This window comes from Hemiscyllium ocellatum, chromosome 35, assembly GCF_020745735.1.
Source record: "Hemiscyllium ocellatum isolate sHemOce1 chromosome 35, sHemOce1.pat.X.cur, whole genome shotgun sequence".
Lineage (NCBI taxonomy): Eukaryota > Metazoa > Chordata > Chondrichthyes > Orectolobiformes > Hemiscylliidae > Hemiscyllium > Hemiscyllium ocellatum.
In genome coordinates, this window is record NC_083435.1 from 7,906,422 (window position 1) to 7,932,202 (window position 25,781).

Consider the following 25,781-nt stretch of genomic DNA (forward strand, 5'->3'; position numbering starts at 1 on the left):
CATAATTATTTGTAGTTTGCATCACACTAGCTGATCACACATAGATAGAGTGGTTAAGAAGGAGTATAGCACGCTTGCCATCATTGCTCAGTCCTTTCCGTAGAGAAGTTGGGGCATTATGTTGAGGTTGTACAAGATGTTGGTGAGGCCTCTTCTGGAGTACTGTGTCCAGTTTTGTCGCCCTGTTATAGGAAGGATATTATTAACTGGAGATGGTGCATAACAGATTCACCAGGATGTTGCCAGGAGCGGAGGGTTTGAGTTATAAGGACAGGCTGGATAGACTGGGACTTTTCCCACTGGTGCGTAGGAGGTTAAAGACTGACCTTATAGAGGTTTACAAAATCATGAGGGCTACAGATAAGGTGAACAGCAGGTTATTTCCCCTATAGTGGGATTTCAAGACAAGGGGGCATATTTTTAAAATGAGAGGAGAAAGACTTAAAAAAGACATAAAGGGCAATTTTTTAAATGCAGACAGTGCTTCGTGTGCAGAATGAACTGACAGAGGAAGTGGTGGAAACAGGTATAGCTACAGTGTTCAAAAGACATTTGGATAAGCCCATGAAGAAGACATGTTGAGAGGAATATGGGCCAAGTGCAGACAGGTGGGGCTAATTTAGTTTGGGGTGTCTGGTCAGCATGGACTGGTTGGACCAAAGGATCTGTTTCCATGCTGTAGGCCTCTATGCCTTTATGATTCAATGCCACATTCTCTTCTTGGCGTTATTGGCGTTATGAATTCAGCCCATGCCCAGTCTTCAATAGCATCCAATATAATTGTAACCTCTACCACCAGGAAGGATGTTAATCTCCAATTTCACCACCAACCATGCCCTATTCTGACTTGGCATTGCAACAGCATTCCTTCAGTGTCGCTCGGTCAAAATTCTAGAGTTCTCTCCCTGGCAGCACTGTGGGTATCCCTAAGGACAGTACACCAATTTCTTGAAAGAAATTAGTGGATGGCTGACAAATATTGGTCTTGACAATAATGCTGGTCTCCCATGAATAAATAAACAAAAGCGTGTACTGTACCGTGATGGGGTTTGGTAATTTCAGCATTGTCAATGTCAGCTGAAAAGTAAGCAGTGCACTTGCAAAATCAGAGCCTTCAAAAGAAGTTATTATTTTGTCAATGTAGGCAACATGGAATAGACAATTGTTTTAATGTCATACAGAAATACATGCTAAAGAGGAGCTAGGTTTTATTTGACTCTTAGTGTTAGGGCTATGAGTATGAAGCATTTAAACAATGGTCACAAAGGAGTCTGCTACAAATCTTCCTATGAGCCATTCTCCCTGCTTCAGGCTGAACTCTGTGCCATCATGCATCTTGCAGGCATCAATGTTTCCATGCTTTCATCTTGTTGCAAATTGCTAGAAAAAGCACTGGAGAGCTATTTTTCCCCCATTGCACTCAGGTGTATTGTAGAGACTGGATTAACGTACAGGTTGAGGAATTTAGATCAAATTGGCTTCTAACGCACACCGTTGGTGAAGGGTCAATGAATAGAAAGATCCGATTGTCCCCAGCGGACTCTCAGTGCATTAATACCAGGTGGTAAGTGTTGTACAATGGGGGCCCTTTAATGGTCTTGGTATGCAGCAGAGTATCCATAGTTGACATACATACAGGAAGCTAACAGGGCCCAGCCAACAACTCGTGCAGCTGGGGGCATTGGTCTCACTCCTACAGCAAGTGCAACGACCAGGTTAGCGACAGAAGGTGGAGGGTGCAGATGAAACCCCTGGAGCAGAGTTGTAAAGGGGAGGAAGAGCTCCATATTGGCCAAAGTCTTTCCAGCACAAATCCTGCGACCTGCAAAACAAAAAAAAAGGGAGAGAGGACAAGAGCGGGTCTGACTCAAAGCACTCAACCTAAACTTCCCCACAGCCAATTAAATAGTTTGGAATTGTGATCTTCGCTGTAACGCAGGAAACATGTCAAGAATGCAACAAATTTCTACAAGGTAACAAGGAGATAATCTGTTACTCTGGTGGTTATTGAAGGATAACTGCTGGCTGAATGTTTCTGCAAAGGAGTAGCCATAAAGCCTTCTGTATTCACCTGATAGGCTAAATGGGGCTTCTGTTCAATGTCTAATCTGAGAGAGGCTAACATTGCAGTGCTGCCTCAGTGCTGGACATACGAGTTCAGATTGTATTGCAGTAAAACAAGCCTGGAACCCACAAACCTCAGACTGACAGGTGACTGTCCTGTCATTGAGCCCTGCCACTTTGTCAAGCAGGAGGCTGGAAGAACACAGCAAGCCAGGCAGCATCAGGAGGTGGAGAAGTCAACATTTTGGGTCGAGCCCATATCTGCCACTTGGCTGATCCACTGGTGAAAAGGATCACCTGGCCACACAAATCATTGGAAATAAAACTAAGAAGTGTTCCAAAAGAGAAAATGCTGGAAAATCTCAGCAGGTCTGGCAGCATCTGTAAGGAGAGAAAAGAGCTGACGTTTCGAGTCTAACTGACTCTTTGTCAAAGCTAAAAAAAAGGGAGAAATAGGGAGGTATTTATACTAGGGTGAGGGAAGGTGAGTCATGGCTCCAGAAGCAAAGGTAGCAATAAAGAGGTGATAATGACAGTGCATAGAGAGATTATAGGGAGATTAGGAGCTGTGAGTGACCAAGGCTGAAGCTAGTGCTATGTGACAAAATATGGGGGGGATGGGTGAAGCAGAGGCAAAGTGGCAAACAGGGGAGAAGGGTAGCAAAGGGGGAAGAGGAGAGGGAAAAGGTGATGAGAGAGTGGGGAGCGAGAGAAAGAGAGACAACCAAGAAATAAGAGGTACAGAACCGTGAAAAAAATATTTACAAAGGGTAAATAAAATAAATGAAATAAAATTACGGAGCAGAATGAAAACAGAGGGGTCGAGGTGGGATAATCATCTGAAGTTGTTGAATTCAATGTTGAGACCGGCAGGCCCCTTTGCTCCCCTTCTCCCCTGTTTTCCATTTTGCCTCTGCTTCACCCATCCCCCACATATTTTGTCACATAGCACTGGCATCAGCCTTGGTCATTCACAGCTCCGAATCTCCCTATAATCTCTCTATGCACTGTCATTATCACCTCTTTATTGCTACCTTTGCTTCTGGAGCCATGACTCACCTTCTCTCAGCCGAGTATAAATACCTCCCTATTTCTCCTTTTATCAGCTTTGACAAAGGGTCAGTTAGACTCGAAACGTCAGCTCTTTTCTCTCCTTACAGATGCTGAGATCTTCCAGCATTTTCTCTTTTGGTTTCAGATTCCAGCATCCGCAGTAATTTGCTTTTAAGAAGTGTTCCAAATGGGTAAATGAAGCTGGAACAGACCCCAGGTGGGGAGGTGAACATGCGAAGTAGGAGCAGGCATGGCCACTCTGCCCTTAAAGATGCTCCTTTTGGTGCACTGACCTGTATACCGCTGAAGCCAAACGCCAGCTCGCGGACGCCTCCTCTTATCGCCCCCTTGACCACGACCCCACCTCCCACCACCAAACCATCATCTCCCAGACCATCCAGGACCTCATCACCTCAGGGGATCTCCCATCCATCGCCTCCAACCTCATAGTCCCACAACCCTGCACCGCCCGTTTCTACCTCCTGCGCAAAATCCACAAACCTGCCTGCCCCGGCCGACCAATTGTCTCAGCCTGCTCCTGCTCCACCGAACTCATCTCCCAATACCTCAACACGGTCCTGTCCCCTTTAGTCCAAGAACTCCCCACCTACGTTCGGGACACCACCCACGCCCTCCACCTCCTCCAGGATTTTCACTTCCCCGGTCCCCAACGCCTTATTTTCACTATGGACATCCAGTCCCTGTACACCTCCATCCCCCATCACGAAGGACTCAAAGCCCTCCGCTTCTTCCTTTCCCGCCGCACCAACCAGTACCCTTCCACTGACACCCTCCTTCGACTGACTGAACTGGTCCTCACCCTGAATAACTTCTCTTTTCAATCCTCCCACTTCCTCCAAACTAAAGGAGTTGCCATGGGTACCCGCATGGGCCCCAGCTATGCCTGCCTCTTCGTAGGATATGTGGAACAGTCCATCTTCCGCAACTACACTGGCACCACCCCCCACCTTTTCCTCCGCTACATCGATGACTGTATCGGCGCTGCCTCGTGCTCCCACGAGGAGGTTGAACAGTTCATCAACTTTACTAACACCTTCCATCCCGACCTGAAATTCACCTGGACTGTCTCAGACTCCTCCCTCCCCTTCCTAGACCTTTCCATTTCTATCTCGGGCGACCGACTCAACACAGACATCTATTATAAACCGACTGACTCCCACAGCTACCTGGACTACACCTCCTCCCACCCTGCCCCCTGTAAAAACGCCATCCCATATTCCCAATTCCTTCGTCTCCGCCGCATCTGCTCCCAGGAGGACCAATTCCAACACCGCACAGTCCAGATGGCCTCCTTCTTCAAGGACCGCAGATTCCCCCCAGACGTGATCGACGATGCCCTCCACCACATCTCCTCCACTTCCCGCTCCTCCGCCCTTGAGCCCCGCTCCTCCAACCGCCACCAAGACAGAACCCCACTGGTTCTCACCTACCACCCCACCAACCTCCGCATACAACGTATCATCCGCCGCCATTTCCGCCACCTCCAAACGGACCCCACCACCAAGGATATATTTCCCTCCCCTCCCCTATCAGCGTTCCGCAAGGACCACTCCCTTCGTGACTCCCTCGTCAGATCCACACCCCCCACCAACCCAACCTCCACCCCCGGCACCTTCCCCTGCAACCGCAGGAAATGTAAAACTTGCGCCCACACCTCCACACTCACTTCCCTCCAAGGCCCCAAGGGATCCTTCCATATCCGCCACAAGTTCACCTGTACCTCCACACACATCATCTATTGCATCCGCTGCACCCGATGTGGCCTCATCTATATTGGTGAGACAGGCCGCTTACTTGCGGAACGCTTCAGAGAACACCTCTGGGACGCCCGAACCAACCAACCCAATCACCCCGTGGCTCAACACTTTAACTCTCCCTCCCACTCCACCGAGGACATGCAGGTCCTTGGACTCCTCCACCGGCAGAACACAACTACACGACGGCTGGAGGAGGAGCGCCTCATCTTCCGCCTGGGAACCCTCCAACCACAAGGTATGAATTCAGATTTCTCCAGTTTCCTCATTTCCCCTCCCCCCACCTTGTCTCAGTCGGTTCCCTCAACTCAGCACCGCCCTCCTAACCTGCAATCCTCTTCTTGACCTCTCCGCCCCCACCCCACTCCGGCCTATCACCCTCACCTTGACCTCCTTCCACCTATCCCACCTCCATCGCCCCTCCCCCTAGTCCCTCCTCCCTACCTTTTATCTTAGCCTGCTTGGCTCTCTCTCTCTTATTCCTGATGAAGGGCTTCTGCTCGAAACGTCGAATTCTCTATTCCTGAGATGCTGCCTGGCCTGCTGTGCTTTGACCAGCAACACATTTGCAGCTGTGATCTCCAGCATCTGCAGACCTCATTTTTTACCCTCCATTCATTAAGATGACTTTCTTTATTTCAAAAATATACTTTTTTCATAAAATATTTTGATGATCTGTACAATTGGTCATGCCATACATACGTAAACATTCCATTTCTTTGCAGACAGAGACAGAGTAATCATTCCTTTATACAGGTCTGTATGATTACTATCCACATATTTAGCTGGGGGGTCAGCAGAGCCCAAGTGATTGCGCCGGTCCCCTGTGCTTAGACAGGCAGATGTTACATGGTGGTCTTTCCCCACCGCGCCTTGGCGGCAGCTGCCCCAAGCTTCAGCGCATCCCTCAACATGTAGTCCTGGACCTTGGAATGTGCCAGTCTGCAACACTCAGTCAGGGGTCAACTCCTTCAGCTGGAGATCAACAGGTTTCGGACCACCCAGAGAGCGTCCTTCACCGAGTTGATGATCCTCCAGGCACAGTTGATGTTCGTCTCGGTGTGCGTCCCGGGGAACAGGCCGTAGAGCACGGAGTCCCGCGTCATGGCGCTGCTCAGGACGAACCTCGACAAACACCACTGCATTCCTCTCCAGACTTCCTCTGCATAGGCACATTCCAGAAGGAGGTGTGTGACAGTCTCGTCACCCCCACCCCAACTCCCTCCCCTGCAGCCACTCCGAGGGCAGCGTGCGGTGCGGCTGAGAGTCCGGGCATGCATAAGGAATCTCACAGGCAGAGCCCTTTTCACCACTAGCCAAGCCATGTCTTGGTGCTTGTTGGAAAGTTCTGGCGATGAGGCATTCTGCCAAATGACTTTGACAGTCTGCTCAGGGAACTGCTCAATAGGAGCCGCCCTCTCCTTTTCCCGAAGGGTCTCGAGGATACTACGTGCTGACCACTTCCTGAAGGACTTGTGGTGAAAGGTGTTTTTCTTCATAAAGTTCTCCACGAAGGACAGGTGATACGGAACGGTCCAACTACTTGGAGCGTTCCGCGGCAGCGAGGCCAGGCCCATCCTTCGCAACACCGGAGACAGGTAGAACCTCAGTACGTAGTGACACTTGATGTTTGCGTATCAAGGATCCACGCACAGCTTGATGCAGCCACACACAAAGGTGGCCATCAGGGTGAGGGTGACACTGGGTGTGTTTTTCCCCCAGTTGCCCAGATCTTTATACATCGAGTCCCTTTGGACCCGGTCCATCTTTGATCTCCATATAAATTGGAAGATAGCCCAGGTGACTGCAGCGGCACAGGTTCTGGGAATAGGCCAGACCTGTGCCACGTATAACAGCAATGACAGTGTCTCACATCTGATGACCAGGTTTTTTCCCGCGATGGAGAGCGACCGTAGCTTCCATCTGCCCAGTTTCTCCCTCACTTTACTGATACGCTCCTCTCAAGACTTGGCGCACACCCCGGCCCCCCTGGACCAAATACCCAGCACCTTCAGGTGGTCGGTCCTGACGGTGATGGGGATCGAGGATTGGTCGGCCCAGTTCCTGAAGAGCATCGCCTCGCTCTTGCCTCCATTCATTAGGATGATGACTGATCTGATAACACCAGAATCTCACCGCCGCCCGAATACCTATCAGTCCCTGGTTTATCAAGTCTCTGTTTACTTCAGCCTTAAAAATATTCACTGTCTCTGTCTCCTCTGCATTTGGAGAAAGAGAATTCCAAAGACTGAAAGCTTCTTTGAAACAAATATTCCTCCTCTCTGCCTGAAAGGGGAAATCCTTTATTTTTAAACAGAGACTCCTAGTTCTGGAATCTCCCACAAGAGGAAACATGCTTTCCACTTCCACCCTGCCAAGGCCCCTCAGGATCTTATATCTTTCAATTAAGTCACCTCTGACCCTTTTGCCAACTCCAGCAGATACTGGCCAAGCCAGCCCAACCTTCGCTCATAACAGACCCACGTCCTCCAGGCCGAGTGAACTTTCTCCAAACTGTTTCCAAAGCATTTACATCCTCGCTGAAATAAGAAAACTAGTACTGTACACAAAATTCCAGCTCATTCTCAACAATGACCTAACATTGTAAGACTATAGACATAGGAGCAGAAGCAGGCCATTCGGCCCATTGAGTCTGCTCCACCATACAATGGAGTTATAACTGGTCTGATAATCCTCAACTCTATATTCCTGCCTTTTCCCCATAACCCTTGATTCATTTACTGATTAAAATCTAGCTATCTGAGCCTTGAATGTACTTAACCATCCAGCCTTGATAAGCCTCTGCAGTAAAGAATTCCACTGTTTCACCACACCCTGAGAGAAGGGATTCCTCCTCATGAATGTCTTAAATGCCTGACACATTATTCTGAGATCATGCCCTCTGGGACAGACTCTCCCAACAAGAGCAAACAACTTTTCTGCATCTACCCTGTCAAGTTCCCTAGGCACCTCATATGCTTCTGTAAGGTGTGCTCTTAATCTTCTAAATTCCAATGAGTTCAGGTGCAGACTTCTCAGATGACAGTCCCTCCATGCTAGCTAACAGCTGAGTGAATCTTCTGTGGACTGCCCCTGATGCCAGAATACCTTTCCTGAGATAAGGGGCCCAAAACTGTTCACAGCACTCCAGCTGTGGTCTGACTAGTGCCTGGTATAGTTTTAGGAAGATTTCCCTATTTTATACTCCATTCCCTTTGAAATAAAGTCCAACATTTCATTTGCTTTCCTTGTTACCAACTGAACTTGTTTGCTTTTTTTTGTAATTCATGAACAAGGATTCTCAAATCCCTCTTTCATGTAGTCAGCTTCCTCCATTTAAATAATATTCAGCTCCTCTATTCTTCTTGCCAAAGTACACAACCTTACATTTTTCCACATTATATTTAATTTGCCAAGATATTGCCCACTCGCTTATGTCATCCAGATCTCTCGTTGTGTTATCCTCATCACTTGCCTCCAACCTATTTTTGCGTCATCTGTAAACTTGGTGATAACTACATTCAATTTCATCATACACGTCATTAATGAAATAATTGTGGCCCCAACACCGATCCCTGCGGCCTGTACAAGTGAAAACACAAGCTCCTTACTTTTATGTTCACCTCCCCTTGCAACAAGGAATATTATTCTACTAGCTTTCATGATTACTTGCTATACATACAGACTAACCTTGTGTGATTCATGCACAAGGACATGTCTGCAGTCTCTCATCATTTAGATATCATGTCTCTCTTTTTTATTCTTAACCTATCCATATACATTTGTAACTTCCTTATGTTTCCTTCACAACCTCCTCCCGATCTTTGTACCATTAGCAAACATTTGTCACTTCCTTCAACCAACTCAACATGGCTTTGTGCATGGGAAATCATGTCTCACAAACTTGATTGAGTTTTTTGAAGAAGTAACAATGATTGATGAGGGCAGAGCAGTGGACGTGATCTATATGACTTCAGTAAAGCATTCGACAAGGTTCCCCATGGGAGACTGGTTAGCAAGGTTAGATCTCATGGAATACAGGGAGAACTGCCCATTTAGATACAGAACTGGCTCAAAGGGTGTTGGTGAGTTGTTTTTCAGGATTAGTGCTGGGTCACTACTTTTTGTCATTTATATAAATGATTTGGATGTGAGCATAAGAGATATAGTTAGTAAGCTTGCAGATGACACCAAAATAGGAGGTGTAGTGGACAGTGAAGAAGGTTACCTCGGATTACAACGGGATCTTGATCAGATGAGCCAATGGACTGAGGAGTGGCAGATGAGTTTAATATATATAAATGTGAGGTGTTGCATTTTGGGAAAGCAAATCTTAGCAGGACATATACAGTTAATGGGAAGGTCCTAGGGAGTGTTGCTGAACAAAGATACCCTGGTTGAGTTGGTTCGAAGGGTCTGTTTCTGTGCTGTACATCTCTATGACTCCATAACTCATTCACATAAATTGTAAAATAAGGAGGGTCTGGCATTGTTCACTCTATGGTCCACCACTCATTACATCAGACCAACCTGTTTTCTGTTAGGTGGCTAAACAAGCCAATATGTTATACCCTACACAGGGGTTTGGGATTATGTTCAGCATGGACTGGTGGGACTGAAGGGTTTGTTTCCATGCTAATTGACTCTATGAGCTTTTATTTTCCACAACAGTATTTAACATTGATCAAACGCCTTCTTGAAATCTAAGTACAGTACATCCCTTTTATCCACACCTCAAAGATCTCCATTAACTTGATTAAATATGATTTCCCTTTTAAAAACTAATGACCACGATTTTTTTCTGAGTGTCGCTGTTATAGCCTACATCAGACATTAAGGTATGTAGCTTCTTGCTCTCCATCTTCTTCCCTTTTTTGATTAAAGAGTTACATTCGTTATGAGTTCTTACAAACTGTGTGTACTTCATTCCCAGCCAGTGTTGTAATTGATCAGCCCATCATCATGACATGTGGAAGAATGGGATTGTGGTTGATATAGCAGTTTGGATCAGTAATTGGCTTGCTGAAAGAAGACAGAGGGTGGTGGTTGATGGGAAATGTTCATTCTGGAGTCCAGTTACCAGTGGTGTACCGCAAGGGTCGGTGTTGGGTCCACTGCTGTTCGTCATTTTTATAAATGACCTGGATGAGGGTGTAGAAGGGTGGGTTAGTAGATTTGCAGACGACGCTAAGGTCGGTGGAGTTGTGGATAGTGATGAAAGATTTTGTAGGTTACTGAGAGACATAGATAAGCTGCAGAGCTGGGCTGAGAGGTGGCAAATGGAGTTTAATGCAGGCAAGTGTGAGGTGATTCACTTTGGTCGGAGTAACTGGAATGCAAAGTACTGGACTAATGATAAAATTCTTGGGTAGTGTAGATGAGCAGAGAGATCTTGGTGTCCAGGTACACAGATCCTTGAAAGTTCGTACATGGAATAGTGTAGGTTAGTTGGGCTTCAGATTTGTATGACAAGTCGGTGCAACATCAAGGGCCAAAGGGCCTGTACTGTGCTGTAATGTTCTATGTTCTACGTTCTATGTTCTATGTCAAAGCTGGATAATATCAGAATTAAAGCAGGGTGTTTGCATGCTCCTCCACATGATAACTACAACAACTTTTACAACTGTGAATTCACCTCCAACCCCCTGCTAACTAGAATTTTTGGAATAGAAACATTTTTGATTACAAGTGAAATCCACAGCTCATCAATCCCAATATCTGAGTTGGTCAGTCCACTGACGAATGACAATAAGCCACTTAGACAGTCATTGATCTTGCCCATTCTAGGTTGGGGTAGCTCAGATACTTCCACCAGAATTTGAGAGGAATAAGGTTGATAGCTGGCTTCGCTGTAAAGCTTAGAGTTTCACTAACATAGGTTGCTGAAGAGGGTAATGTCTATTTTGCACACTGCTCCTTTGGAGAACACATAGGAGAATTCTCAGACCGATTAACAGTATGCGCTATGAGCAATGGGCTGATAAAGACTGGCTACTGCTCAGGAAGAGATTGTATGGGTGCCCACAAACTGAACAGTGAGCTGAAAGGAAGGATCCTGCTCTCACAAGGCAAGAGTATCCCCCTTATTATTAACCTAGATCTCAAAGTCAGTAATCACTAGCAGGGAGATTCAAACCCTGCACCTTGGAATTCAGAGACAGAAATGTTAGCTCCAGCACTACCACCTACTGATCCTCTGGGGATGCACTCGAGCAGGTGATCAGCAGCTTACCTGCAGAGAAAGGCACGAAGGCATCCTTATTCACTAACCTCCCCTTAACATCCAGACAGTGAACCCAAGTGAACTCATCCAGCCTCCCCCATTGGGGTTTATTGGAAAGCACGGAGGTGAGCAATGGGAAAGCACACAATCCCTGGGGAAAGGTGGGGAAGCAAAGGGAAGTCAGCCTGGTGACCAATCTCTGGTGACACACTTACATGGTTACTAAGCTGATGATATCACAGTAGGTCGCTCCGTTGCTATGGTTATGTGACAGCTCTGCCGTTGCTATGATGGTATTGTTTCGACTTGCAGACAAAATTTATTCTTAACTTTATCAGTGTTCTTAGCTTGAGACCACTTCAGAGTTACAGCTCATACTCAATGTTGGCACTGTAACAGAGAATGGAGTGGTATCTAATGGGGGAGTGGGTGTCATTTAGCTCAGTTGGCTGGGCAGTTGGTTAATGATGCCAACAGTGTGGGTTCAATTTCAAACCAGCTGAGGATACCCTTCAGTCCCACCAATCCCACTTTCCTTCTCAACCTCTCCTCTCACTTGAGGTATAGTGACCTTTAGATTAAACCATCACCAATCATCCCCCTCTTTTATCGTTTAAGGTGCTACCTTTTAAAATTGCCAATTAAAAGTCAATACGATGTTCAAAGGCCCTTAAAGAATTACAAACTGTAAAACCTAAGTGAGTTTTATTATTGACAGAAGCTGTTCTGGGGTGCTATGGTAGCTTAGTGATTAGCATTGCTGCCTCACAGCACCAGGGACCTGGGTTCAATTCGCATCAGGGTGTCTGTCTGTGTGGGTTTCTTCTGGGTGCTCCGGTTTCCTCCTGCAATCCAAAGGTGTGCAGGTTAGATGAAGGGGTAAATGTAGGGGATCTGGTCTGGGTGGGTTGTGCTTTGACGGCTTAGTGTGGATTTGTTGGGATGAAGGGTCTGTTTCCATACTGTAAGTAATCTAATCTAAGCAACCTCATATTCTGCCCATCTTCATAATGTGATTCCATGGCTCTGATTGAAACCCCAATGTGTGTTTCTAAGCACAGAGAGGAATCAGGCATCGTCCATGTGGTCATCAGATGCCCAGGGTACAGGTCATTAATTGTGCCCAAGTCTCTAGGTTCTTTTGTCTAAAATTGATTTCTATTTCTTTTAAATAATGAGCTGCTTTTTAATGCAACCAGCCATCTCCGTGTGAGACAATAATTGTGGGCCCTGTCTACTTGGATTTTGAATGAAAGCAGAAAGTGCTGGAAATATTCAACATGTCTGGCATGTTCTGTGAAGAGAGAAGCAGAATTAATGTTTCAGATCAATCAGCTTTCATCTGAACTCCCCGTCTACTCTCTTAGGTGGAAAAGAAACATCTTGTGACATGTTTTTAAAGGGTTTCAGCTGAATACTGATCCCTCAGATAAAACCAAGAAGCAGATTATCAAAATATTTATCTCCATCGATTCTCGTTCAGTACAAATTGGTGCCATCATGAACATTATGACAAAATATATCATGCATCATACTTCAAAATAAACTTCTTTTTTCCCTTGGCTCTGTGGGCTCTCTTCTAGCTTGTTTTTTAATTTTCTGGGACATTCTTTAGTCTTTTACTTATGACCTTTCATCTAACTAGGCCTGAAATATTAACTCAAGTTCACAGATGCTGCCAGGTTTGCTGAGTATCTTTATTTTTAATTCCAGTTTGCTGGCACGTACAGTATTTTGCTTTTATATTAATGATTTGTTATCAATGATTAGATTATCTACAGTTTGAAAATAGGCCTGAAAGGTCCACACTGACCCTCCAAAGATCCACCCTGACCCATTCCCCTAACTAACGCACCTTACACACTATGGGCAATTTAGCATGGCCAATTCACCTAACCTGCACATTTTTGGACTGTGGGAGGAAACCGGAGCACCCAGAGGAAACCCACGCAGACATGGGGAGAATGTGCAAACTCCACACAGTCAGTTGCCTGAGGCAGGAATTGAACCCGGGTCTCTGGCACTGGGGGGCAGCAGTGCTAACCACTGTGCCACCGTGCTGCCCACTTAGATGTAAAGAGGTGTCCCATAACATAGACTTACATTCCATCCATTCTAGGATGGGCAGAGTGGCCTAGAGTGCAGTCACCAGCCTGAGATATGTAGAGCAGTGGATCAGTGACGCCCAGGGGAATGTAACTCAGGAGAGAAGATTTTCTCTGGAGCCCCTCAAACAGTTATCCAATTGCCCTCTTAAAGCTACTGAACCATTCCAAATTGTTGCTGAGTATAAAAGATTTTTTTTCATGTCACTTTTGGCTCTTTCATCAATTCCCTTTAATCAGAATCCTCAATTCCTTTGGTGGTGCCATCAATGCAAATAGTTATTTTTCTCGTGACCTCCTCTGCTCAGACCCCGAACGATTTTGAGTGCCTCTTCTCAGCTTCCATTCTCAGTGGATTAGTGCTGCTCCAGGCTATCCACGTAGATAATCTAACTCATAAAGAAGATTTGCTGGAACAGTTGCTTTCCTCTTAGCTTCGCCACAATCTGTCAGCTGTGAAGTGTAGCTGCCAGGTATCTGCTTACATTTGACCTCAATTTGTGAAATGTTCTTCGGCTGAGATGCATGATGAATGTTCATGTGGTACGTCTTTTGAATATTCCACATTCTGTGGGAGTGAAGCACCCTCCTAATCTCCCGCTCACCAACAGTTTCTGGAGGGTAGTGGGGAAAAGATTTGCTAACCCACGATAGGCCTACAAAAGCAAAACTGGCCAAAGTGTACCAGAATACCCAGAATTCCCGAGCAGCTCTGCACGTGGACATGAAAGATATGTCAAAGCCCTAAGGGCAGTTTCACAAGCCAGTAATACCAAAGTCACACAAAGAGCAGGTCAGACAGAGAGGCACCAACAAGGACATGCTCCAGGAACAGGACAATGGGAGCACCTCACCACCTCAGAACAGGAGACATTAACACCTACCTGTGAAGAGGAATGGAACCGGCGATACCGTCAGGATGTTGCATTGTGTGAAGGAACAGGGCATTCATCTGATAAAATTAGCATCCTCGCAACTAAATTACTCCATGTTCAGAAACATTGTAGTTTGCCATTTCTTAATCAGTGTCATTGTGCAGCATTACTATTAAACTGGTCTCATCCTCAGCTCTGGGAGGAGAAATCTGATCTATCTGTGCAGACTGTCAGTTCTGTGTCAGCCTAGGTCAATTAGTTTCCAGCAATACTGCTTGCAATAAACTGTTTTGTCAATTTCACCTCGAGCTGTGTTTTGTGATCTCTTACCTATTGGGCAAATTTCTCTGACAAGTAGGGAAGCCAACCCAGCAAAAATATGTAAATATCCAGCATTGAGAAAATCATGAAACATCCTGAACTTTCACAGCAGTGTTATCAAAATAAATTTACGTCAATTGGAGGGATTGTAAAATTTTCAACCTTCCTTTCAAACCTTGGCATTGCTCAAGCCTTAACCCATTCCCCTCCTCACCCACTATCTCTTTTCATCTGCTATAATCCCACAACCCTCAGAGATATGTGAATTCATCAAATCCTGCTTGGAATCATAGGATCCCTACAGTGTGGAAGCAAGACACTTGGCTCATTGAGTTCCCACTGAGCACCTCACCCCCACCCCTGTAACTCTGCATTTTGCATGGCCAATCCACCTAGCCTGCACACCCTAGCATGGCCAAACCACCTAGTCTATACTTCCTTGGACTGTGAGAGGAAACCAGAACCAAACCTGGAGGTGTAAACTCCACACAGACAACCACCCAAGGCTGGAATTGAACCCAAGCCGGGGGGCACTGTGAGACAGTAGTGCTAACCACTGAACCACTTTCTTGTTCAGCCCTGGCTTTTGTGGCTTCATTTTGGGTGGATATCTCAATTACACGACTTGCTAAACTGTAGATTTTTTTTCCCCAGAACACAATCACCTTTTGATGTCTGTTTCCTTCTTGAAAACATTCTTTAAAGATAACTGTTTGACCAAAACTTGTTCTTCCATCCTGATGTCTCTCTAGGTGGCCTAGTATCATATAATAAAACTCTGTGAAGCACTCGGTATATTCCATTATGTTAAGTACAAGTTCCAATTGTCGTAGGAGGACAGGTGACTAACTGCTATCCAAAGAGGTAGGCTTTAATCTGTGTCTACAAAGAGGAAAGAGTGAGTGAGAGGGTGAAGAGACTGAGAGTATTTGGAAGGGCTTAGGACCCAGGTGACAGAAGGTAATGGTGGTATGAAAGTGCTGTAAAATGCATGAGTGATCAGATTTGGAAGAGCCCAATATTGGCACTGTTACCTGCAAGTAATGCAAAGCCCTGGCAATGCTTTTCACCAGCTGCTCCAGCAAATCTTTATGTGTTCATCTGACTGGCACCTCGTGTCAGGTGCCTTGGGATTGTTTACTGCCTAAAGGCTGCCATGTTACTGTATATTGCTGCTGTTTGTTGTTGTATCTGAAAATGAGCTTACATTATTGCAAAATTGAACTCTGAATCTTGTCGGGAAATCTGCTTACTTATAAAAGTAAAATGGTAAGAGGATGGTTTAAGTGTCAATATAAAAACACAAGTGATAGGACCATGTGTAAGCTACAGGTTCCCTGGAAACTGCTGTCTCCAGCTCAACAAGATCTTAACCAATCTTATTGCATCATAGCCTGGATTTCCACTCCCGAATTAAGCATATCAAGTGAGGAATTTTCTTGGCTCCCCACGTTTTTCTCAGGAGGAAAGGAGAGGTATTTCTTCCAAGGAGTGGGTATAGAATGGAATTGACTTGTCATCAATTAGTGGTGGCCAAAATGATTAGCAAGATGGATTGATTAAAAGGCCTGTCCCAGTTGTCAGTGTCTTCTTCATTCACACTGTGGATGTCAGTGGCGGATCAGTGTTTATTGCCTATCCCTAATTGCCCCTTGAGAAGGTGATGGTGAGCTGCCTTGTTCAACAGTCCAAATACTGCAGATAGACCCACAATGCCCTGAGAAAGGAAGTTACAGGACTTTGACCCAGCAGTGCTGATGGAATGGCCATCTCTTTCCAAGTAATAGAGTAATAGAGATATACAGCACAGAAACAGACCCTTCAGTCCAACCTGTCCATGCCAACCAGATATCCTAAATTAATCTAGCCCCATTTGCCAGCATTTGGTCCACATCCCTCTAAACCCTTCCTATTCATATACACATCCACATGCCTTTTAAATGCTGTAATTGTACCAGCCTCCACCATTTCCTCCGGCAGCTCATTCCATGCGTGTACCACGCTCTGTGTGAAAAAATTGCCCCTTAGCTTCAAATGTCCAATCCCCAGCAACATGATTGCTAATTTTGTGCTTCCATCTTTTAGTTCTGTCGTACCATGGAACTGAAATGGTTAACTGTATAATCACATCATCCATGCCTTTCGGCATTTTGAAAAGCTAGGACATGCTGCTCTTGATCTCCTGTACCAACAAAAAAATTTTGTATTTTCACCGACTCTCTCACTGACAGAATCGTGGGCTGTAATGATAGTGGATTCAACAGTTCTGCAGAGCATAATGATCCCACACTCCCTACGTCTGGATGGTGAGTGGCATGGAGGGCCTTTCAGTTGTTAGTTTCCCCGTGCATCTGCTGCCCTTGTCCTTCTGGATGGAAATGGTCATGGGTTTGGAAGGAGCTGTCTGAGGAGCCTTGGTGAATTTCTGTAGGACATTTGTTTGTAGTGCACACTGAGTATTGGTGGTGCAGGGAGTGGTTGTTTGCCAGTGTGGTGTCTATTATTCAGGCTGCTTTGTCCTTGAACAGCCTCCAGCTTCTTGAATGTGTTTGGAGCCACATTCATCTCGGAAAGTGGACAGTATTCCATCACACTTGTGTTTTATAGATAGTGAACAGGTTTTGGGAAGCCTGGAGGTGAGTCACTCGCTGCAGGGTTCCTAGCTGTTGTGGTCACTGTGGTTATATGGCTAGTCAGTTCTGATATTAGTCAATGGTAACCCCGAGGAGGTCAATGGTAGGGAACTCATAGATGGTAATGCCACCAAATGTCAAGGGGTGATAAATAAATTCTGTCTTGGAGACAGGACCCATAGGCCCAATATGTTGCATGCATCTTATATAGCCAATATCAATTTTTACACTTACTGATACTTTTGAGGAACATTTTTTTTTAAACCATTTATCAACCTAATCCTAGATTCTATGAACATCAGCCTAATACTAAAATCATAGAAACCTTTCAATGTGGCAGCAGGCCATTTGATCCTCTGATGAGCAAGTAGGGTGTATATTTAGACAAGGCATATGGCACGTCATCTTCTGAATGGTCTACTTGGGTCCCTTGCATTACTAACAGTGGTCATTGCTGTAGATCCTTGCATTAGAGCCCTCAGTGGCTGACCTATTGGACCCTGTCCACTGGGAATTCCATCAGCTGCAAAATGAGGGTTCTGTTGTTGATGGGGAAACCCCACCTTGCAATGGCCCCCATTGTGAGCCATTTCCTGCTTGCATCTGTCCGTCTGTAGCCAGCTGATTAGGAGGAGAATTATTTCTCTGGTCACTTTGTGCTGCTTTGATGGTTTGGCTCAATTGGTTGAGGTATTCTGGGTTTGGATCACTAAAGTTGGGTTCTTCTGAATATACCATGTAAAACCCTCCTGATTGTTGAAGACTTCCTGATATAGAATGTTAGGCAGTTTTTTGTTCCTACCTTGAAGTATAGTCTTTCTTCAAGCGAATGGTATCCCTGGGCTGTATTAGACCTCCAACCTCATCGCTCATGAAACTATGATGCTGCCAGTTTTATCAGCTACTTTGCACAACCTCTCTTCTTGTCCATCTTTAGTTTTGGTAACTTGACCCATTTCCAGAACAGTTAAGATGACATTTGCATTTTTCATTCCTGGCTTATCGTCTTTTACAAAAAAATGTGAGTGTGCCATTGGCCGTGGTCATGGTGATTGTGAACATTTGCTGGCACACGGTGCAATACAAAGCATCCCACTGGAAGTGGGGGGGTGGAAGGCGATGCTGGCTGGAGTCCTGGCTCCATGTTCAGAAGGCCATCTGCTGTGAGGGCACCTTCTCACGCAATGGGATAGAGTGAGATAGAGAGTGTGAGGGAGAGAGAGACAGAACAAAGAAGACTTATTTCATTGTGGACTGTTTCACAGTGATTCCATTTTTGAGGAGTCTACAAATGGTGCTGAACACTGTGGACAAAGGATGTAACAAATAAAGGGATATGTGTGTGTGATTTGTGGGGAGCAGGTAACTCACCTCCTGACTTCCCAAAGCCTGTCCACCATTCACAAGGCACAAGTCAGGAGTGTGAGGGAGTGTGATGCACTGCAGAAATTCACCAGAGATCCTCAGACAGAACCTTACATATCCACAATCACTTCCATCTCGAAAGACAAGGGCAGCAGATGCATGGTAACATGACCACTTTCCAATTCCACTCCATGCCACTCACAACTCTGGAAATATTTCGCCGTTCCTTCCATGTTGCAGAGTCAAAATCCTGGAATTCCCTTTCTAAGGGCATTGTGACTCACAGCTCATGGACTGCAGCGGTTCAAGAAGGCAGCTCACCCCCACCTTCTCAAGGGGCAATTAGGGATGGGCCATAGGTGGTGGCCCAGCCAGAGACACCCATATCCCACAAATGAATCAATTTTAAAAATGTACCTGTAGGAAGAAAATAATTATGATTTATGATGGGGTCTTGGCCCCTTTAAGTACTTGGTTTATCTGCAAGATGTGTTATAGTAAAGCATCTTGCCTCCACTAACTGATCACATGACCATGTTACCTTGGAGATAAACAATAGAATAGCAAAGGAGAAGGGCACAAAATGATTATTACAGGGGTCAGCAGATTGGGAGTATCTTTTTTGGTATTTAGAGCAATCCGCCTGCAGATCAAGGAACATCTCTTTCCCGCAGAATTCCCTTAACATTTATTGTACTGGCTTGAGGCGTTTAAATGTTTTGTTAAATGAAGGATTCCGAATGGTGATTAGATTTCTGAGATAGCCAGGCTGAAAAGAGTTCTAGATATAACAGCTCAGAGCTATATAATCCATCATTGTTGAACCAAGAGTTAGTAACCATGGGACATTTGGGGGAGATTTGAGGGGAAAACATTTCCGGAAGTAATTTACAGGCATTTATTTGAATCTTCTAATCAAGATGCAGACTAAATGGATAATTCGCCAAATGTTGCTGTGGGGAGTAAGTCAAATAGGTTTAGATGGTAACTGTGGTCATCATTCCTTTAGCACCAGCAATGTAGCTGACTATTTACGCTTGAGTGTGCTTATGAATATTGACATTATTCTTTTGGGCAATTCTTTTGATTTAAACCATGGCTTAATTTTTTTTTCAGTAGTTCTGAGGAAGGGTCACTTGACCCAAGATGTTCACTCTGATCTCTCTCTGCACAAATGTTGCCAGACCTGCTGAGCTTTTCCAGCAACTTCTGTTTATGTTTCTGATTTACAGCATCTGCAATTATTTCGGTTTTTCTTTTTGTAAATACCTGAGCTGTTGGATTTCAATAAATAGACATCCTTGGTCTCCACCGAGACTCGAACAAACATTCTGAAAGCCGGGAGGTGAAAAGGACAGAGGGGATTCAAAACGCAGACACCAATGATGATGTTCCTTCTCAGATGCTGCCAGACCTGCTGAGCTTCTCCAGCAACTTCTGTTTATATGCAGAGGCCATCAGGCTGGGGTTGATGAGATAGCTCTTTTGAAGAGCTGACAATGACCCAATGATCCAAGTGGTCTCCTCCTGTCTCACGTCATTCACAGGTTCTACAGGGCATGACTTGCTGCCTGGGCATTGCTGCTGCTGCTGAAGACCAGCCACCATTTCACCAGATGTACCAGTCAACAGCTTGGAAGCCACTTACCCTAACCATCTCAATGGTCATCCCTGCCTGAAAGCACGTGGCCTGGCATCCATCCATGATACTCCTCTCCTTCTGGCCTCAGCAAAATCGACAATTCCCACTGAAACAAATATGTGCATTTCTCTAGCACCTATGACAACAGGATATCCAAAGTGAAGTATGGTACAACTGGTGAGGGATTCACCTTGAAGCGCAGTAACGTAGGGAAGCAGAGAAACCAATTAACACACAGCTGGCTCTCACCAACAGCACTGTGTGGTCATGACCGGATGATCTGTTTAGTTTTGTGATGCTGCTGGAGGACTCCAAGAGCACCAGGGAGAATTGCCCTGCTCATTCATGAGAAAGTATGGAATCCATACCATCCACCTGAGATGGCAGGTAAGGGCTTGATTCAACACCTCTTTCAGAGGACAGGAACCTCTGACAATGCTGCACATTTCTCTAAATTTCTCTGCTCAAGTGCCTTCATCGGTACAACTTTTTGATGCAAACACAACAATGCCACTCATTGAGCCATCACCATCGGAGACAACGGTGTTACTCATTGTACTGTTAAGGAAGTTAGGGAAGGTGCTGCTAAGGGTATTACGGTGGCTCCGTGGTTAGCACCACTGCTTCACAGCATCAGGGACCCAGATTCGATTCCACCCTTGGGCAACCGGCTGTGTGGAGTTTGCACATTCTCCCCGTGTCTGTGTGAGTTTCCTTCAGGTCCTCCAGTTTCCTCCCACATTCCAAAACTGTGCAGGTTAGGTGGATGCTAAACTGCCTTTTGTGTCCAGGGATGTGCAGGCTAAGTGGATTGGACATGGGAAATGCAGGGTTGCCAAAATAGGGAAGAAGTATGGGTTGGGTTGGGGTGGGGTTGGGTTTGGAGGGGCAGTGTGAACTCAATGATCCAAATAGCCTGTTCCTACACTACAGCAACTTTATGACTAATCTCTAAGATGAAGTTAAGATGTAGCAGTGAGCTCAAAGGTATTTAACATTCTTATGAGAGGTATTCAATTCAATCTTGGTTCTTTTCTCAGAAGTCAAAGGATTGTAGCCCTTTGAACATGAACTTTGGAAATTGATCCACTGCGAGGTCTGAACCTGAACCATATTGCAAAGGATCCTGGGTAAAATGGCACAGTGTTGGCCAACACATCGGCTCCTCTGCGGCAAACTTCTGAATACTTTTGCCATTTTGTTTTCTTTCTTGCAAAGAATTCGATAAAATCTGTAAGGGTTAACTTTTATTTCACAACATTGGTTTTATTGAAAGACATGAAATCTTATGTGCATTCGTCTACCCTATTCCTCAAACCAGGCCCGAAGGTGAAGTTGGCAAATTATTCAAGCTTCAGTCGCTGTCGTTCACTTGCAATAACCTTGAGAGGCGGCAATGTTTATTCAGTGACAAAATCAAATCTGACAGCAGCCGAACTTGCAAAAACAAAATTGAAAAGTACATCCAGGGATAAAGTGAAAAGCAAACAAAAGCAAACAAAAAGCAAATCAGAGCAGGACTTATTCACTTAATAGTAAGGTCCTGGTGTCTGTTGCTGAACAAAGAGACCTTGGAGTGCGGGTTCATAGCTCCTTGGAAGTGGAGTCACAGGTAGGTAGGATAGTGAAGAAGGTGTTTGGTATGCTTTCTTTTATTGGTCAGAGCGCTGAGTTCAGGAGTTAAGAGTTATGTTGTGGCTGTACAGGACATTGGTTAGGCCACTGATGCAATATTGCATGCAATTCTTGTCCCCTTCCTATTGGAAGGATGGTGTGAAACTTGAAAGGGTTCAGAAAAGATTTACAAAGACATTGCCAGGATTGGAGAGCTTTGAGCTATAAGGAGAGGCTGAATTGGCTGGGGCTGTTTTATCTGGAGCGTTGGAGGCTGAGGGGAGACCTTATAGAGGTTTATAAAATTATGAGGGGCATGGATAGGATAAATAGACAAACTCTTTTCTCTGGGGTGGGGGAATCCAGAACTAGAGGGCATAGGTTTAGGGTGAGAGGGGAAAGATATAACAGAGACATAAGGGGCAACTTTTTCATGCAGAGGGTGAGCTGCCAGATGATGTGGTGGAGGCTGGACAATTGCAACATTTAAGAGGCATTTGGATGGATATATGAATAGGAAGGGTTTGGAGGGATATGGGCCGGGTGCTGGCAGGTGGGACCAGATTGTGTTGGGATATCTGGTCGGCATGGACAGGTTGGACTGAAGGGTCTGTTTCCATGCTGTATATTTCTTTGACACAATTACTCTATAAACAGATTTGGTGAGGGAGCTGGTGCTGGGGTAAAATATTTATATAGAGAAATCTTGAAAAAGGTTGGCCTGAATCATCAACTGTGCGAGTACCTTCCCTCCTCCCAGGAGGTGGGTGGTCAATTTAAAATACTTCACTAGCAGCCACTGGATAATGCAGAACTTAAATCCTGATGAATACACAGACACGTTGCTGAAAGGTTCTATTTAGACTCACCAGGATAAATTCAAGTCTGCCAAATTTTAATTTACCACAATAATTTAAAGTACAGAAGAAAAGTGTTAGTTGGTTGGTGAACTCTAGTTGACTGAGATATTGATTTCTAAAAAAACTCAGTAGAGGACTATGGATTCTCCAAAGATGCTGGGAAAAAACAAAATTTTATTTTTAAAAGTCATGATTTGGAGATGCCGGTGTTGGACTGGGGTGTACAAAGTTAAAAATCACACAACACCAGGTTATAGTCCAACAGGTTTAATTGGAAATTGGGTGCTTCCAATTAAACATGTTGGACTATAACCTGGTGTTGTGTGATTTTTAACTTTATTTTTAATATGTAATCTTTCTCCTTGCAAAGGACAGTTCCCTGTGTACTTCCAATGTAAATAAAACATTGTTTGGGCTAAACCAATCATCTTTAATTCATTATTATGAGCGCACTCAGGCTTGATCAGCGAGTGCTGCTCGATTGTAGATACTGGTTGAGGGATACATAGTGACCTGGAAGGTGGTGGGGTGAGGGATGTAAATCCTCTCCTCTTCCTCGGAATAGTCGACAGACAGACAGACAGACAGAGTCAGTTTGAGCACCTGATCCAAATCCCTGACAGTGCAGCATTGTCTCAGTCCTGCACTGGGTGATCAGTGGCCTTGTACCTGGATATTTCTGTTTATTTTACCATGGCCAGGATTCTTAAAGGGCTCCTGATAGAAAAAATGTCTCTACATTGAAAAGTGGGCATACTCCTCTGTAAAGAAGATTTGCAGCTGAGAGCCTCCATTTACAAAGGATCCTGCATGACAATTGCTGGAAGTGCCCCACAGCTATTTTAAATTATTGCCTCACAAAGAAAAAAAAATCAGCTATTGCCACTTTTTAAAATAGGAGAATTTAGTTCAATCATGTGGTAACTTGAAGGAAAGAATTCCAGGTAATCCAAGATGGAGGACGGGAAAAATTTCTGGCTGTAAGAGCTGCTCCTTTTTTTTTGAGGCATTTTAGGTGTTAGAGGTGATTTCCTTGAATACCAGGAGCAGCAGTTACTGTTTTATATGCTGTTGCATTGTTTTGGAACTTCGGGGGAAAAAAAAGTCAAAACAACAGCAGTTTAAAAGGGAGAAGAGCAGACAAAGGAAGCACATGGTGAGGACAGTGCAGGAGAGAGAGAGCGAGAGCGCGCGCGCGCGCGCACACACACACACATACACACACACACACACACACACACGCCTGCCTGCCTGCCTGCCTGCACAGCTACTGCCTTTGCTGTTTGAATTCGTCTATCACTGGACATCGGAGTGCATCTGGGAAAATTAACAAACAGTGAAATTCACAACTAATCTTGGAGGAACTGTTTGGTGAAGTTCACAGCACAGAATCAGATAAGTTTCTTCAAGTTGTTTTAAGTCTGTCCAAGAGAAAGGCTGCAGTAGTGAGTATAGTGGATTCTTTCTTGATTATATGTTTTTGGAGTTAAGTCTCTTGATTAAACTTAAAATATAAGTCATAACTATTAATTTAACCTGGGGCAGTGTTTGTAGAGGAATAAGACGGTGTTATTTTCTGGGTCTGTAGATTGTGAAGGAGTAAAAATGGCCTTTGCAGTGATATGTACTTCTTGTCAGATGTGGGAGTTCAAAGAGAGTTTTACGTTTACTGCGGATGAAAGCTGCCATAAATGCTGTTGGATGCGAATCTTATCAGATCGAGTAGATCGGTTGGAGAGACAGATCGAAGCGATGAGGAATTTGCAACAGTGTGTGATGGATGGCAGTTATAGGAAGGGGGAAATGTCTCAGAGACAGTCACATAGGTGAGTTAACTCAAGGAAGAGTGAGAGAGGTCGGCACCTAGGGCAGTAGTCCTTTGTGGATATATCCATTTCAAACAGGTATGCTGTTTTGGAAAATGTAGGGGGTGATGGATTCTCAGGGGAATGTAGCACGAACAGCCAAGTTTCTGGTATTGAGACTGGCTCTAATGCAATGAGGGGTATGCCGGCTTCCAACAGATCAATTATGTTCGGGGATTCTGTAGTCCGAAGTACAGACAGACGTTTCTGTGGCCAGCAGAGAAAAAGCAGAATGGTGTGTTGTTTCCCTGGTGCCAGGATCAAGGATGTCTCAGAAAGGGTGCAGAATGTTCTCACAGGGGAGAGGGGCCAGCAGGAGGTCATTGTCCACATTGGAACCAACGACATTGGAAGGGAAAAGGTTGAGATTCTGAAGGGAGATTACAGAGAGTTACGCTGAAATTTAAAAAGGAGGTTCTCAAGGGTAGTAATATCTGGATTACTCCCAGTGCTATGAGCTAGTGAGGGCAGGAATAGGAGGATAGAGCAGATGAATGCATGGCTGAGGAACTGGTATATGGGAGAAAGATTCACAATTTTGGATCATTGGAATCTCTTTTGGGGTAGAAGTGACCTGTACAAGAGGGATGGATTGCACCTAAATTGGAATGGGACTAATATACTGGCAGGGAAATTTGCTACAACTGCTTGGGAGGATTTAAACTACTAAGGTGGGGGAGTGGGACCCAGGGAGATAGTGAGGAAAGAGATTGATCTGAGATGGGTACAGCTGAGAACAGAAGTGAGTCAAACAGGCAGGGACAAGGTAGGACTAATAAATTAAACTGCATTTATTTCAATGCAAGGGGCCTAACAGAGAAGGCAGGTGAACCCAGGGCATGGTTAGGAACATGGGACTGGGATATCATAGCAATTACGGAAACATGGCTCAGGGATGGGCAGGACTGGCAGCTGAATGTTCCAGAATACAAATGCTACAGGAAGGATAAAAAGGGAGGCAAGAGAGGAGGGGGAATGGTATATTTGATAAAGGATAGCATTACAGCTGTGCTAAAGGAGGATATTCCCAGAAATACATCCAGGGAAGTTATTTGGGTGGAACTGAGAAATAAGAAAGGGATGATCACCTTATTGGGATTGTATTATAGACCCCCCAATAGTCAGAGGGAAATTGAGAAACAAACTTGTAAGGAGATCTCAGCTATCTGCTAGAATAATAGGGTAGTTATGATAGAGGATTTTAACTTTCCCAAACATTGACTGGGACTGCCATAATGTTAAAGATTTAGATGGAGAGGAATTTCTTAAGTGTGTACAAGATAATTTTCTGATTCAGTATGTGGATGTACCTACTAGAGAAGGTGCAAAACTTGACCTACTCTTGGGAAACAAGGCAGAGCAGGTGACTGAGGTGTCAGTTGGGGA

At 45.0% G+C, this 25,781-nt stretch overlaps 1 protein-coding gene across 1 annotated transcript; it reads right to left on the reverse strand.

Annotated features, from left to right (window-relative positions):
• Nucleotides 1-1,345: 1,345 nt before the first annotated feature.
• LOC132832881 (vitamin D 25-hydroxylase-like) lies at nt 1,346-14,255 on the reverse strand. Its single transcript, XM_060851083.1, has 2 exons — nt 14,105-14,255; nt 1,346-1,822 (listed from the first exon to the last, which is right to left on the reverse strand). Exons 1-2 carry the CDS (start codon nt 14,166-14,168, stop codon nt 1,590-1,592), a joined length of 297 nt encoding a protein of 98 aa, XP_060707066.1. The 5' UTR covers nt 14,169-14,255; the 3' UTR covers nt 1,346-1,589.
• Between the last annotated feature and the right edge of the window lie 11,526 nt (nt 14,256-25,781).